Consider the following 14,904-nt stretch of genomic DNA (forward strand, 5'->3'; position numbering starts at 1 on the left):
GGCCCAACCGATCTGCGGCATGTGGGATCTTCCCGGACCAGGGCACGAACCCGTGTCCCCTTCATCGGCAGGCGGACTCTCAATCACTGCGCCACCAGGGAAGGCCGGAAATCAGTTTTTTATTCAAGTCAGAAGATAAAGGAAACATTAAAGGAAAATACTGAAGATTGGGAATTTTGATAATGACAGACTATATATTCTAAAGGATACACAGAAACTATTTGGGGAGTGAGGGATTGGAAAGAGACGGGAGATTAGATCAGATCAAGAGATGTAAGAGGTTATGGGGATAAAAATTAGTATTTAAATATCTTGAATGCTTGGACTTTTGGTAGTTACAGAGTAAAATGGAAATAAAAGCATGATGAGATTAATCCTGCTGGTCTTCTGGGGGAAGGTAAGTGGTGAAAACAGAGATATGGAGACACGCTGACTGCACTGGTGGGGAGTACTGGTTATACACCATACTGGTGGGCTTTCAAAATGCTAAATGGAGGTGGGGTCCTGGCTAGGGAAGGGGAAGTCTATATCGACTTGGACAACAGAATTTGGGGGGGTGGCGATTTATTAAATCCAAGAGAGTAAAATATATCAAAAACAGTGGAGGCCGGGAATCAGACAATGTGAAGAAGTTGGGGAGAGAGGAGGAATTGATTGGGGGTGGGCTGTCCTTGAGTCATTACCTGGTGGTGAGCACTCCTTAAAAGACAGAGCTGGGGAGTAGAGGTTTACCTAATGCAGCGCTGGAATTAATTAGTTGAGGTAAAATATGTTTAGGAACATAGGAGTCTATCACTCACAAGTGTGAAAAAAATTTCATCTCCCAGTAGAGACACTGCATTTTACACTTGCCATAAGGAAGATGAGTGTTGATGGGGGTCTGTATAATCATGGGCTGATGATCCATAACACATATAGTCATAAAGATAAATGGGTTCTAAGTGGATCTGGTGATAGATTCTATTTACACTTCTGGTACTTCTTATTAAAATGACTACAAACACATTTCAGGGATATATGTTCTTTGCAATTAAAGATGAAAACCAGGCCCCTTAATGAGCCCATATAGGGTAATACATTGTCTAGTATTAGCATCATGCTATTGCCACTTTTCAGGAAGCACTGTTCGCTACAGTCTTTTCGTAATTTTACAGATAATCATGAAGTGTAATGTAATCATGGGAAAGCATTTACAGGAAAACTTCATTTATTTGGCATGATTGGGAAATAAATGTTCCTACCTTATTATTTTAGATAACTCAAACATCCCCCTGGAGAATCCAAAATTTAAAGAAAAAAATCTGTTTTCAATGAACTTCTTTTACAATTTGTTGTTTCTTTAAATACGGTAAAAGAACATAATTTAATCCTTTCTTGACTACTTAGACTAAGCAGGCTAGAGTCATATCTGAAAGCTAGGTAGCCAAGGCCAAGATATTTAACTTCTCTCAACTTTCCTTTTCTCTTCTATAAAGTCAATACCAATTTTATAGGGTCATTATGAGAATTTAATGAGATAATGCAAAGAGAGCTTAGCTCCATTTCTCTCACACAGAACACAATCAAGGGTACCTATGATTATCAGTAGCCTCATCAGATCAGCACCTTAATTAGTAACATCAAAATCTGCCTCCACTCCAATCAAATGATGGCATCAGATCATATGACCCTCGACAAAATGACCCTAGGCTACTGAGGTTTTGAATTACAGTTCCGTGTTTTTCAGTATCTTCACTCTTTGCTGCAGTGTGTGTGCCTATACACAACTGCATTAATTTTTCTCTTCAACCACTGGATTTTCTGTTTCTAATATATTCTGGTATAACAAACTTGATACCTGAATTTACTAGGACTGTGTAGACGAAGTATAAAATTAATTTTGAATGAGAGCCAGAGGGCCTCTGTCATAAGCAAAGTCATGGATATTAGTGTATGAAATTGGTGACATCCACGTTGGTTACTGAGAAACATTTCTTGAATTCATCTCAACTTTTCAAATATTTGTCAGGCATCTGTTATATAAAGTCTAGATCACTGTCATAGTCTTTTATTTCATGATCAAATGCATTAGAGCACTTAATATGTTCAAGATGTGCTGCTGTACTAGGTATTAGGAATGCAAAAGTGATGAGCTAGGCCCTACTTTTAATTAGGGAGGCTGACCAGAATCTTCGCCATTGTAATATCTTAAGATTGGTACAGAGGATCAGGCTTAAGTTATTTTACCTAGACCTGAGTTTTCTAGGGGAAATGATATTTAACTCGGTTAAGTAAGAGACAGACAAATAAATGAAGAGAAAGGAAGGGATATTGGAAGTGTAAAGGTCCAGAGGTAATAAAGAGCTTGGAAAAGTTGATGACCTGAATAAAGCTCACTGTAGGCGAAACATAAAATGGAACCAGACGATAATACTGAGTTGTAACGCTGAGTACGTACATTAAGCAGGGACATGGATATGCAGACTGTGTAAACCATGGTAAAGATTTTGGGCTTTTTTCCAAGGATTATGAAGGGCTGTTTAAAGGTTTAATCTGTGAAGTGATATACTCAGGCTTATGCTGAGTATATCATGTTTCAAAGGTCATTTTATGTTAACCACAGATAATGGATGGAGAGTAAAAGTCAAGGGATGGGGGACGGTGAGCATGCTGCCCAGTGGTCCAGGGGGGAGACTGCAGTGACCCACACTAGAGCGTGGGCAGTACGAATGGTAGGGATTTTCACGAGGGAGAAACGGTAGGACTTGAGGACCAATAGAATAAAGGGAGTGAAAGAGTGGTAGGTGTCAAGGCTGACTTTGTGTTGCCCAACTTCACAGATGGTGGTACAATTTACTGAACAAAGGAATACTGACAAGGGACCACACTTGAAAAAGAAGGTCGAGAACTGAGACTCAAAACTTGGCAAATTTGAGGTACCTTTGAAGTATATACTTATCCCCTGGGAAGGGACAAAAAGGTGCCCCAACTCTCCTCCTTCAAAGGTTCATTACTGTGTGTATTCCAACCTCTTATGCTGTTCCATCAGTCAAAAGTCCTGATAGTATGTCCCAGCAAGGCCACTTCTAAATTTTTACCAAGAGGAAATGAAAGTATATCATCCACACAAAGACTTGTAGACAAATATTCCTAACAGATTTAGTTATAAAAGACAAGACTGGAAACAACCCAAATGCCCATCAGGGAGTGCAAAGTTAAATTGTGGTATATTCTTGTAATGGAATACTATTCAGCCATAAATAAGTAAGTGAATAAATGGAGTAAGCTATTGATATGTTCAATGACATGAATGAATCTCAAAATCATTATGCTGAGTAAAATAACCCAGACCAAGAAAAAAAAAAGCATAATGCCATTTTTATAAAATTCTAGAAAGTGTAAACTAATATATAGTGATTAAAGCATAGAGAGAAGAAAGAATTGCAAAGCTGCACAAGAAAACACTGGGAATTATAACATATTTGGTATTTTGATTGGGATGATGGGTTTGTGGGTCTACGCATATATTAAAACTCACAGTATTTAGTATACTTTAAATATGAACAATGTATTGTGTGTAAATTGTGCCTCAATAAAGTTATTAAAAAGTCAAACCCCTGATCACCTGCTTCCAACCAGGTGAGCTCTCATTCCCTGTTCTATGTCCATTCATAACAACCTGTTTGATAATTAGCAGCATACCTGTTTGCTCCTTCTCTCCCTGTGGATTTCCAGCTGGGCGCCAAAAGAGATTAAGCCCCTTTTGTTCCATGTGCCTCTTACAAACCTAACACAGTGAATGAAAGGATGAAGCATTGGTAGTCTCACTCATGCTGGTAAATATCTGAGAATGAACACCTTTTCCTATCAAATCAGGTCCTACGAGGACAGGGCAATAGGGGATGGATCAATGGTGGATACTAGGAAAGGTGTCTGCTTACTGTGCTCTCATATGCAAGTGAGGGACAGGAGGGTAAACAGGAGAGGGAGTGAGATAGTTAGGAAACAATGCTTTAACTTGAGACACATGTAGAAACCAGTAAAGAAAAATCTACGTGGAGGTGCAACACAATATAAAAACTATCCCATTTAATTTATGCTACCTATGAGACACCAAAGAACAATGCTTACATTTTAGGAATGGTGTTGGAAGTGCAAATCGAGAGGGAGATTTTGTACATATGTTAGAGGCAGCCGTCAGGGAACACCCATTCTGGAATGAAGCGATGTCACGTCACTTTGGGGTTTCACTGTCATTCAGCTTCACTCTGAGCTCACTGCCCTCAGGAAGCTAGCAGGTTAGACGCTTTAACTGAGAAGGAAAAGCTTTGAGTCCTGGGAGATACTCCTGTAGCTGACAGTTTAATTTTAATTAAATGGAAACGGCTCATGAAATAAAAGCAAGATTGAGCCTTTATGGAATATTTTAGGATTGTACATGGCGGCAGTCCCAAGATGAAAAACCAGGGTCCAAAGGTAATCTTAAAAAGATGCCTGTAGGGTCACTTACGGCATCTGAAATGACTACCATGGAAAATAAAATCCTAATGGGCAAATCCTTGTGCTTTATCTATACATACAAATGGAAAGTTAAATAGTTATCTAGCTGTTTTTAGATATTCAGTTTTATGCAAACGATGTTATTCTTAACGGCATTTTTCTAAGGCCCTCATTGCATACCATTTTAATTAACTTTTTATTTATTTAGCCACTGTTTTCACTGCCACGGAGCTGTAAATTATAATTTAAGATATAATTATTTCCTGATTTCAAGGATTAGCCTCTCCCTGCGCTACTTAAATAATACTTAAATAATATGATAGAAATTCTGTGATTCAACACTCAACTGAAAGATAAGAACAGTGTTTCAAGGGGTTGGAAGAAGAGAGATCTATGTAAGCAATATGGAACAAGTAACTTTGCAAAGAAGAGATGGGCTTTGAGGCTACTCTTGAAGGATTCTTGAACTGGGGAAGTGATATAATATAGAGAAGGGCATCCACATAGGAGAACAGGAGTACAAGAGAGATACCACAGAAAGCTCTCAGGTTTCCCTCCTTGTTAAAAAAAAAAAAAATCTTATGGTGTCTGAGTTTGTTCAAAGTCTAAGAAAAATATTAGCATAGCAGGGCTTCTCGATAATGGTGTAATGATCGAACCGGAAATAGAAACCACCTCAGGACAGAGGGAGGGTAAAAAGGCGTCAATTTCTCATTGTCTCCCATCAACACCCACTGTAGACATAGTTCATAGATTAAAATCTTTTTTGACTGTGGACCTCAGATTGGACTGCCTGGGAATATGGCGTTCCACAGCACAGGCTAGTTTTATCTGTTTCTGGATTTATTTTTATGCTTGTTTTAAACTTCTGTAGTGAGAGATACTCTAGCAGGGTACTAAATATCAAAATGGAATTCGTCTTTACTAATGGCTTTAAAATTAATCTGGGTTAGGGATTATAAAATTATAGATATTAGTATTTCCCTACTGTGTGATGAAAGCAACCCATGCTATACCATGCATTTAAGAAATGTCACCACACAAATCCCAAGATGGTCTTCCTCCACAATTCCAATGGCCAAATCCTTCAGGAACAGAATGCCATCCTCTTCTTAAATAATAATGTTAGATATAGTACTATTTTTAGAGTTGCTTAAGGGTTTGTTTTCTTGTTTTTTTTTTTTTTTTTGCGGTACGCGGGCCTCTCACTGTCGTGGCCTCTCCCATTGCGGAGCACAGGCTCCGGACGCACAGGCTCAGCGGCCATGGCCCACGGGCCCAGCCGCTCCACGGCATGTGGGATCTTCCCGGACCGGGGCACGAACCCGTGTCCCCTGCATCGGCAGGCAGACTCTCAACCACTGCGCCACCAGGGAAACCCTGTGGGGTTTTTTTGATGTTAACTATAACAGGCCAAGTAGGAGGCATAACCAATATGAGAGGCAGATCAACTTGCCTAGGGCCACAGATACCGCAAATAAAAGAGAATAATTTTAACACGTATTTAATATTTTACAGGTTCTAGGCAAGATTCTATGAACTTTCACATATGTTAAAATCACCATAACAACTGTGTGAAGAGAAGTTTATTAGCCCAATTTTATGGATGAGGAGACCGAGGCTCAGTAAGATTAAAAGCAACAGAACACAGGGCTTCCCTGGTGGCGCAGTGGTTGAGAGTCCGCCTGCCGATGCACGGGACACGGGTTCGTGTCCCGGTTCGGGAGGGTGCCGCGGAGCAGCTGGGCCCGTGGGCCATGGCCGCTGAGCCTGCGCTCCGCGGCGGGAGAGGCCACAACAGTGAGAGGCCCGCGTACCGCAAAAAAAAAAAAAAAAAAAAAAAAAAAAGCAACAGAACCCAGATATAAACTCAGGTCATCTGACCCCAATCCCAATATTCTGTGTAATCATCATGATTAAAGTAACATGTATTAGGTACTTGCTCTATGCCATCTTCTCTGCTAAGTGTTTTATATAAATCATCTCATTCCCAGCATAATGTCCCTAGAAAGGATTATCACTGGCTAACATTCACAGATTCAGAAACAGGTTGATCAAGGTCACACAGCTGATAAGTAACCCAGCTAGAACTTGAAATCTGAGTTTAGAACTAACACTCTTGATTAATATATTTTGCTGCCTCTTAAAGGATAGTGCAATCCTAAAAGTGAATTCAGTTACAGGTATTAGGACCTTATTCAGGCAATATCTATGTGATAAAGTGAGGGAGAAAATCCATTCTCTTGGGGAATCAGACAGCAAGCACACATTGAAATCTCATTAGAAATTAGTTACAGCAAATAACACGTTTAAATGTTTCAGTATATCATCCTCCTCCACAAAAAGGACACTTCCATTTTTGCTTAATATCCTATCCTTAATTAGCAATGACAAGAGCCTCAATTACGGATTGCTTTCTATATGTGCCTAAAGCCATGCTTAGCAATTTATATAAAATATCTCATTTAATCCTCACAACCAGACTATTAAGTCTATGATTTCTTCCTGTGAATCAAGGGAACAGTATACAAAGCTCAAAGAACTCCAACAGGAACTAACCTACCTAGTTAAGGGAAGCAGAGCAATTCTGGCCCACAAACACCTTGGAAGCTAATCATCTCTGCCTCTCACATGGAAGCCACAGTTGTGAGATTATTCAGCAGTCACCTGGTGAGATGTAATGCATTTTATCTGATACGACTGTGGGAAATGTGCTATAAAAATAAACCCAGTGTGCCTTGCTTGTTGTGCCGAAGAAACCTCCCTGGACAGTGTGAGTGGATAAAATATTGAAGAAATATTGCTGCCCATGATTAGAGTTAGAGGGATGGAAAAAAATGAAGCATATATTTGAGAAGGGGATAAACAGCCACAGGCTTCCTTACTTTTGTCCAGAGAATGTGAGCAATTCAGCAAAGAGCTCCTAGCCTTCCTCTGTGTAAAACTATTGCTAGATGTTAACTTGCCAGGGCTGCAGGACCCAGCACCTCCTGCATGTATACCCTGTCAATGGAATGTGCGCAAAGGTAATGAATGTCACTTCTGGGATGGAGTGATTAAGAGCAGAGCCTCTACACCCTTTTCTCCTCTGTCTTCCAACTACATTCCAAAGGCTTTGAGGCCCTAGGAAATAGAGTCAGGACACAGAAGAAGCCTGGGCTCCTAATTCACATCATGGAGAAAAGATCTCAGCAAATAAAAAATATCATGTTGGATTATGTCCTTAAAAGCACAAACTCTATTAGATTGATTTCCATCTTAGGCAGGTGAATACTCAAATACATAATAAGACTAAATAAAATATTTTTCTCCTGATATTCTGTTCATAAGACTATAATGATACTTGTCCAACTGTACAATAATTATGTGTTAACCTCTATGACTCCCCTCAAGGCTGGGAGACCCTCCAAGGTAATGATAATGACGTTTTCACCTTTCCAGCTCGGCACCTAGATCAATACCAGGTACAGTATCCACAGTAACAAATATTTTGTGAATATATGAATGATGTGTAAATAGATGAATACAAGGATGAATAAATGAGTGGAGAGACTGGAGTATACAGAAAATAAAACAATTATTTTCATAACAAGACCACACAAATTACTTTCCATTTGACTTTAGAATGCATTTTTGAACTTATATTTAAATGTGGGTGTGTCCAAATCAATTCAAAATCATTCAAATAATAGAATTAAGTCAAACCATGAGAGGTTAAAAAAAAGAAAAGAAAAAAGCTTGTCTCTTTTGTTCTTCATCCTCAGTTTCTCTCCCTAAACCTTTCTGGCTTAGGCAAAGCACCAACCTAACTTGAATTGTCCTTTTTCATTCAAAGTGTGTTACCTTCCTGCTGAGTGTCTTAAGTAAAAGATAAAGAATAAATATGTTCTCAGCTCCTGTGAGGCTGCAGGTTTAGTCTAGGTAAAGAAAGGGTAAAATAGAGAAGTTTGCCATTTTTTATATTACTTTCAAAGTTCTTCAAGGCTGTTTTAAGTCGCATACCTGAATCAGAGGGTACCAAGCAGTCTGCTTAGGCATACAGTTCGGAATCTAACGTTTGTAAGTGGGACATGAGATAATGATCCCCTCAACCCTTGGGGCTGCCTGGTACAGCCTGGGTTACCCAGAACCCTGGAACTATTCACATTCAGCCACAAATAGCCTCTCTAGGGTCTCCCAGGAAGGTTACCCAAGAGAGAGAGAGTCAGACAAAAGGTCAAAAGTGGTCTCGGATGGCAGACACAGTGAGAAACGCCACACCCATGGGTCCATCAAAGTTCTCTCGCCATTCAACCAGCGGGCATCAACTTGTGCAACAGCCAGCGGCGAGTATGCCAGTGCTCATGGTGAACAAGAGATTGCTAGGATTGCTACAAGAACTAATGATCCAGAGCAAAGATACAGCAGGTCAGGGGCGGGAGTCCCAGGAGACCTTGTCAGCGTGGGTTTAGGTGGTTACCCGCCCATCTCTGTCTTCATGTAAAGATGATATGACCGCCTAGTGGATGTGAAGGCTCTACCACAGTCTGTGCCTTCTACCATCATTATTGGGACATACCTTATAAAAGCAACCACCAACTTGGAACGAAATCAGTCTCATACACATCATCAGATGATACTGCAATGAGTTTTTGTGTGCCAAAGAAAGAAGAAACTAGATTCTTTGAAAAACACTGGCTTGAAAATTTTAGATCGTAAAAATGATTAAAATTTTCTTGTCTAATGTGACGATCAAAAAGAGAGAGATGTTATTAAAACATTGATTAGAATTACAGTCACAACTTCAAGAATAAGACCTGGTAAACAAAACAAAACAAAAAAACCCAAAAACACTTATGTTTGTGGAAGCAACTACAAGTTTCTCAGTAAAAATCCTGAAAAGCACTACTTGAAAATTATGTAAATTAAGTATTTGATATCTTTCCCAATACTTTATTATGGCTTGTTATTTTAAATTATTTATATTAGTTGTTTTACTTTATCATTGTTTAATATAAAGGCTATACAATTTTTACCAAGCTCCATTTAGATCCCCTCTAGTTTATCCTAGTATAGCATACAAGTATCATTTAATAAGTGTGCCATGAAGTGAAAACAGTAAGCAGTAGTACCTAACTATATAAGCAGCATATTAATATTCACAACTAGACAATGTGTTCTAGAGTCGAAGGGGGCAGAACCCAGAAGATACCCTTAGCCTACTGATTAGGTAAATATTCAATTTAAGATGATATATTCCCTAGACCACACAAAAAATAAATACCAGTGTAATAATAAGATTTGAGGTCTGTAATTTTATCTAGCAATGTAGCCCTTAAGGCAGCAATCGCTGGTGTTTCATGAATTAATTGCCTACCGTGGAGCTTTTCAACATAGAATACAAATTAATCCCACACACCTTACTATTATAAAATTTACTTACATTTTTCATGACACATGCAGAATCTAAAGATTTATAAATATGGAGTAGATAATGCTTTCCATTTATATTTGGCATCAAGCTATCGCTCTGAGCCCAAAATAACAATGCAGACAACGCCGGTTTAAAAAAAATCCCAGATTTACTTAATTTTGGCTGTTTGTTCCTTTGCCTAAGTGTTTGGTTTTTTCTTTGTTTTTAATCTTACTCTATAAAGCCAAGCCAAAGTTCTTTATTCGAAGAATCAGATTTTTTGACTGATGCTGAAGCAGATGGATCACAAAATTAGGAGGTGGGACAACTGGATATTTCTGATTACAACTCTTTTACAGATTTGTTTGCTTGAGTATGGTTTTTTGCTTCTTATTTGAGCTAGAGTTTCCTCATCACTAGAATGAAGGTTTTCATTAAATATTTCTGAGTGTTCTTTTGAGCATCATGTGAATTTGTGATCCTGTCTAACTTGTTGCAGAAAAAATTTAAATGTATATAATCTTAGAAGTATTTATACTAGTTATAAATTCAAACAAAGTAGGGATTTTAAACGCTGAATTATCCTGATTTTATGCCATGCTGCCACTAATAAACAAACAGCAAGTTCCCTGATAGTGATTCTCTATTATGGGATATTGATATATTTTGGGATTTGGAGGTTGGATTGACCTCCCCCTGTTTACAAGACACAACTTTCTGATTTGCCACCTGCTATGTCTCCTATTCATCTTTTTGTAAGACTTTGTAAACATTAAGCAAAACCCTCATGGTACAGAATTTCCCACAAGTGGCCCACGTTTGAACAGTAGGAGTCAACTGAGACTTGAAGATGGGCCACACGCAGCACACCCTGCTGACATGTTCCTCTACCCACGTCCCTCCTTTTCTCACTGCCTGGTAATTGAAGTGTATTTTTGTCAGTGGTGTCAAAGCCTGTCTCCTAGGCTGTCTTATTATTTTTAAATCCCCGACAAGTCCACCACAGTGATGCAGCTCCTTGCACTTTATAGGTGCTCAAGATGTACTGGCCAAGCCAACACGTCTCTCTCAGTTTCTCTAGACTTGCAGGTCCTTAACTGCAGACCCTAGGGTGACTGGGAGACACAGCAGCTGGCCTGGAAGAAACTGTGCATAAACCACAGATTTTTACTTATGCAGCTTTGTGCATTAATTCTGGATAAGCACATGATAGAATGTCATATGTCTGAATTTTATTTTTCAGTGGTAGTGATGGTGGGAAAGAGGCTGGTAATAGCTATTGTAGACCACACTGCATTACAAAAAATCTGATAAATCCAAGCAATTCAATTCAAAATGGTCAATTAAGGGAAAAATGCAGTCATTTAACTTGATAATTCTACATGATACATTAAGTCTCTCACAGACTCCACCACAATGAAAGCGAAAAGAGTTGAACGAAGGTAGAGGAAGATTTTCTTTAAGGTCCACTACTTGATTTCTTTTAGCTCCTAAATATGTGGGAAGCAGTAAAGCATGGTGCTCAGGCCATGGTACTCACCTGGTCTTGGAGTTGGGCAGTGTAATTTGTGCACTGGCTGAACAGATGGATAACTGATCATAGGCAAATTCTTAACTTTTCTCTTCCTCAGTGTCTTCATCTGTAAAATGGGGATATTATTGGTACTTACTTCTTAAGAGCTTTGTGAGGATTAACTACACTAATCCATGGACAAGAGACATGTTGTCTAAATAACAGGTGCCCAATAAGTTACAGTGATTGTGTTGTTGTTGATAATGCCCATGACAACAATGATGGCATGTGTCTATTTTTATCATTATAGTGTGATTACACGTCATATATGTTGTATCTCCTTGTTCTGAGATTAACATAGCCTCTTTTAGAAACCACCAAAAGGCTCAACAGTATTGGTGAGAAACATCTGTGAGCAACAAACATTCAGACACAAACATTCAATTAAGACGACCGCTTCCAGAAGCAGTCTCTGAAGCATGTCTGATCTAGAAGGGATGCCCCCATGCACTTCCTGCTGGGAGAGAATCTTCTATTGTCGCCAGTCAGGATCATTCCCTGTTGGTTTAAATTAACCTGAAAGATCCTCAGCAGTTTAGGTATGTTTAGCTCAACATCGCAGATTGTTTATACCTGTGATGCAGGCACGTCAAAACAACAACCACTGAGCCACTGGCTTAGGGTTTCCAGCTGAAGCTACGGCGGTTCTTTTCTGTAAGCACAGGAAATCAGCCAAGCTCAGTTTGCTTAAGACATTCAGGTAAACCGTTTGCTTTGTCAGAGCACTCTCTCCCAGGAACGACCAAGATATTCTGAATCATTTACTTCTTTCCCATTTGCCATTCTTTTCATGAGGTGGATTCCCCAATCGTAAACACAAAGAAAGTGTTGAATCAGAAGCAGCCAGAAGTGATTGGTGATAACTGGGATTTAATGGCTCAATCTCAAATCTAGTTTCAGTTGTGTTTCACCAGAAAATTTTCAGATTCTTGCTATGAGAGTTTGGCAGAAGACAATAAAAATCATGATTTCCTCACTTTTTTCTGATGTTTTGCTATGGCACTAAATAATATGTTCAGTATTCCCCTGGAAATATATAAAGCACATTACGTGGTGTGTTCATCATTTGCCTCTGACTAAAATGTCCAAATGACTGAGAATTAATGAAAATCATTATGGATAGGAGCAAAGGATGTGTACCAACATGTTCACTAAAGCATTGTCTACAATTGTGAAAATGAAAACATATATTATAAACTGTATAACAATAGGCATGAAGTATTTACTACTACATGGACTACTATGAAACCATTAAAATAATGATGTAGAAACAAAAAAATGTGAAAAACGGGTTTTAAAATAAAACAGTAACACACTAATATTAGATTATTTAGTTATTATTCTGGGTCCAACCAGAAGAAAAACAAACAGTAATTTGAGCATGGAAAGTGTAATGAAAAAACTATTAATTATGAAAGAGGATTAGAGTAAGGAAGGAATGGCCAGCGACAAGTAAAGAGAACGCCAAAACACACAGTTAGCAGAAATAAGGAGAGCCGCTAACCCTCCAGTTGAAAAGAAGACCTCCTCCTCCCTGCCCACAGGACTGAGGTCCAGACCCGGTTGAAAAGAGCATGACTGTGGCTCACTGGATGGTAAAGAAGCTGCTGTGGTGTCTCATGGTGGAACTTTCTGGAAATATGCCCTCTGTAAGTTGCTGGAAATCCACATTCTAGGGTTCCAGTAAAACTATGCACGGGGAGATTTCTCACCTGAGGCGCTACTCCAGAACTGCTTGATAGAAGATGCTGATGGAAGCTGTCGTCCACTGCTCTCTCTACGCACTGCTGAAGCCGACTACCGGAGAAGTTGTGAGCCCCGGGAGCAGGGCTGAGGACGCCCTCGGAGCTGCAGGAGTGAGTGGGTGCTGAAGACGCCACCAAGAGCCCTCCCAGCAAGCACCGGGGCATCACGAAGCAACACCTTCCTCAGGTGCCATCAATTAGGAAAGCCTAACATCACACGAGGTGGCCAAAGAAAAACTATTTAAAGGACCCATAGCACTTTCCACAGAGCAAGTAACAAAAGAGTGAATTTCGAGCTGAGAGGCGGTAACCAATGTTACCTCAAGAAAAATTAAATTTAAACGGAGTTGTTTTTTTTGTTTTTTTTTTTGGCGCTACACGGGCCTCTCACTGTTGTGGCCTCTCCCGTTGCGGAGCACAGGCTCTGGACGCGCAGGCTCAGCGGCCATGGCTCACGGGCCCAGCCACTCCGCGGCCTGTGGGATCTTCTCGGACCGGGGCACGAATCCGCGTCCCCTGCATCGGCAGGCAGACTCTCAACCACTGCGCCACCAGGGAAGCCCTAAAAAGGAGTTTTTATCACATAATCAGTGAAATGCAAATTCAAGCAATAAGATGCCATTTTTGACTAAAAAACAAACTGACACAAAGAGTATATAATATTAAAACGTTAACAATGGCTCTCTTTGGGTGGGAAATTACCAGTGAATTTCTCATTTTTCTTGGAGCATTGCCATATTCCTACAATATAAATGTACATAGATTTCCAATGCACAAAAATAAAATACAATTATCAACTCAGCTACCCAAAAAACTTAATATTCACTCAATAACTTTTACTCTGTATTTAATTACAGCATAAAATGTAAGAACAAATGCAATATGGATGCTGCATATTAAAGGGACTCGATCAGTCGTACTCATTTTGTGGAATCAAGGAAAGGACCATTCAAGCGTTTCCATGAGTTTCTCTTCCATTCTACCTAAAACTCCCTCTTGCTGGAGGAATTCTGTCCATCAAATTCTAGTTATCCAAATCAACACATTTAATATATCTTACAGGGGTATCAGTGCTTTGTGTGTGTGTATGGGGAGGGGTGTTGGGTACAGGTGAAATAAGTTTAGGAAATGATCAATGTACCAAAGGTGAACAGGTTTACATATTATTGTTTCTACCTGTACATACCACACAGGTTTGTACAGAACTGCAATAGTGTTTGGATCTAGCTAGAGCCTGGATATGATTCTGCTTTACCAACCCAACAAGGAACTTCTTCTATGCACATGACTGAATCAAGGTGAATGAACATGTTTGGGGGAAGTTTTAAAGGCCTACACAAAGCACTACAGCTCTGTCAAGTGATGTAATATAATTATAAAAGTTCTTTAAAAAAAATTTACTGTTGCCTTTCAGTCTACCTTCCTGTATTTTACTACACTCTACCTTATTTTAAATGTGATTTAAGGAAATGTTTTGCTCCATACTTTCTTAGTCTATCCCTCCCTTTCTTCCTCTCTGCCTTATAAAAGAATATATAATCGAGCCAAAAAAAACCCCCTCCAGCTTATTTGTAAAAAAAAGCTTCAACTAGCAACCTAAGTGTCCAGCGACGGATGAATGGATAAAGATGTGGCACATATATGCAATGGAATATTACTCAGCCATAAAAAGAAATGAAATTGCGTTATTTGTAGTGAGGTGGATGGACCTAGAG

General features: G+C 39.4%; 1 protein-coding gene across 1 annotated transcript in view; it reads right to left on the bottom strand.

The window, feature by feature from the left end:
• Positions 1-561: 561 nt before the first annotated feature.
• LOC149743916 (uncharacterized) overlaps positions 562-14,904 on the bottom strand; it is an 89,934-nt gene continuing 75,591 nt past the window's right edge. Inside the window, exons 5-6 of the mRNA XM_089906034.1 lie at positions 13,157-13,751; positions 562-11,511 (exon numbers count right to left, since the gene is read on the bottom strand). Of these exons, the coding sequence (XP_089762160.1) occupies positions 13,527-13,751 (225 nt within the window). The 3' untranslated portion in view covers positions 562-11,511; positions 13,157-13,526. The remainder of the gene's footprint in view (positions 11,512-13,156; positions 13,752-14,904) is intronic.

This window comes from Delphinapterus leucas, unplaced genomic scaffold (genome assembly GCF_059928025.1).
Source record: "Delphinapterus leucas isolate spDelLeu-1000000601 "Yukka" unplaced genomic scaffold, BTC_Dleu_Yukka2 spDelLeu_asBTCV2_sq53, whole genome shotgun sequence".
Taxonomy (NCBI): Eukaryota; Metazoa; Chordata; class Mammalia; order Artiodactyla; family Monodontidae; genus Delphinapterus; species Delphinapterus leucas.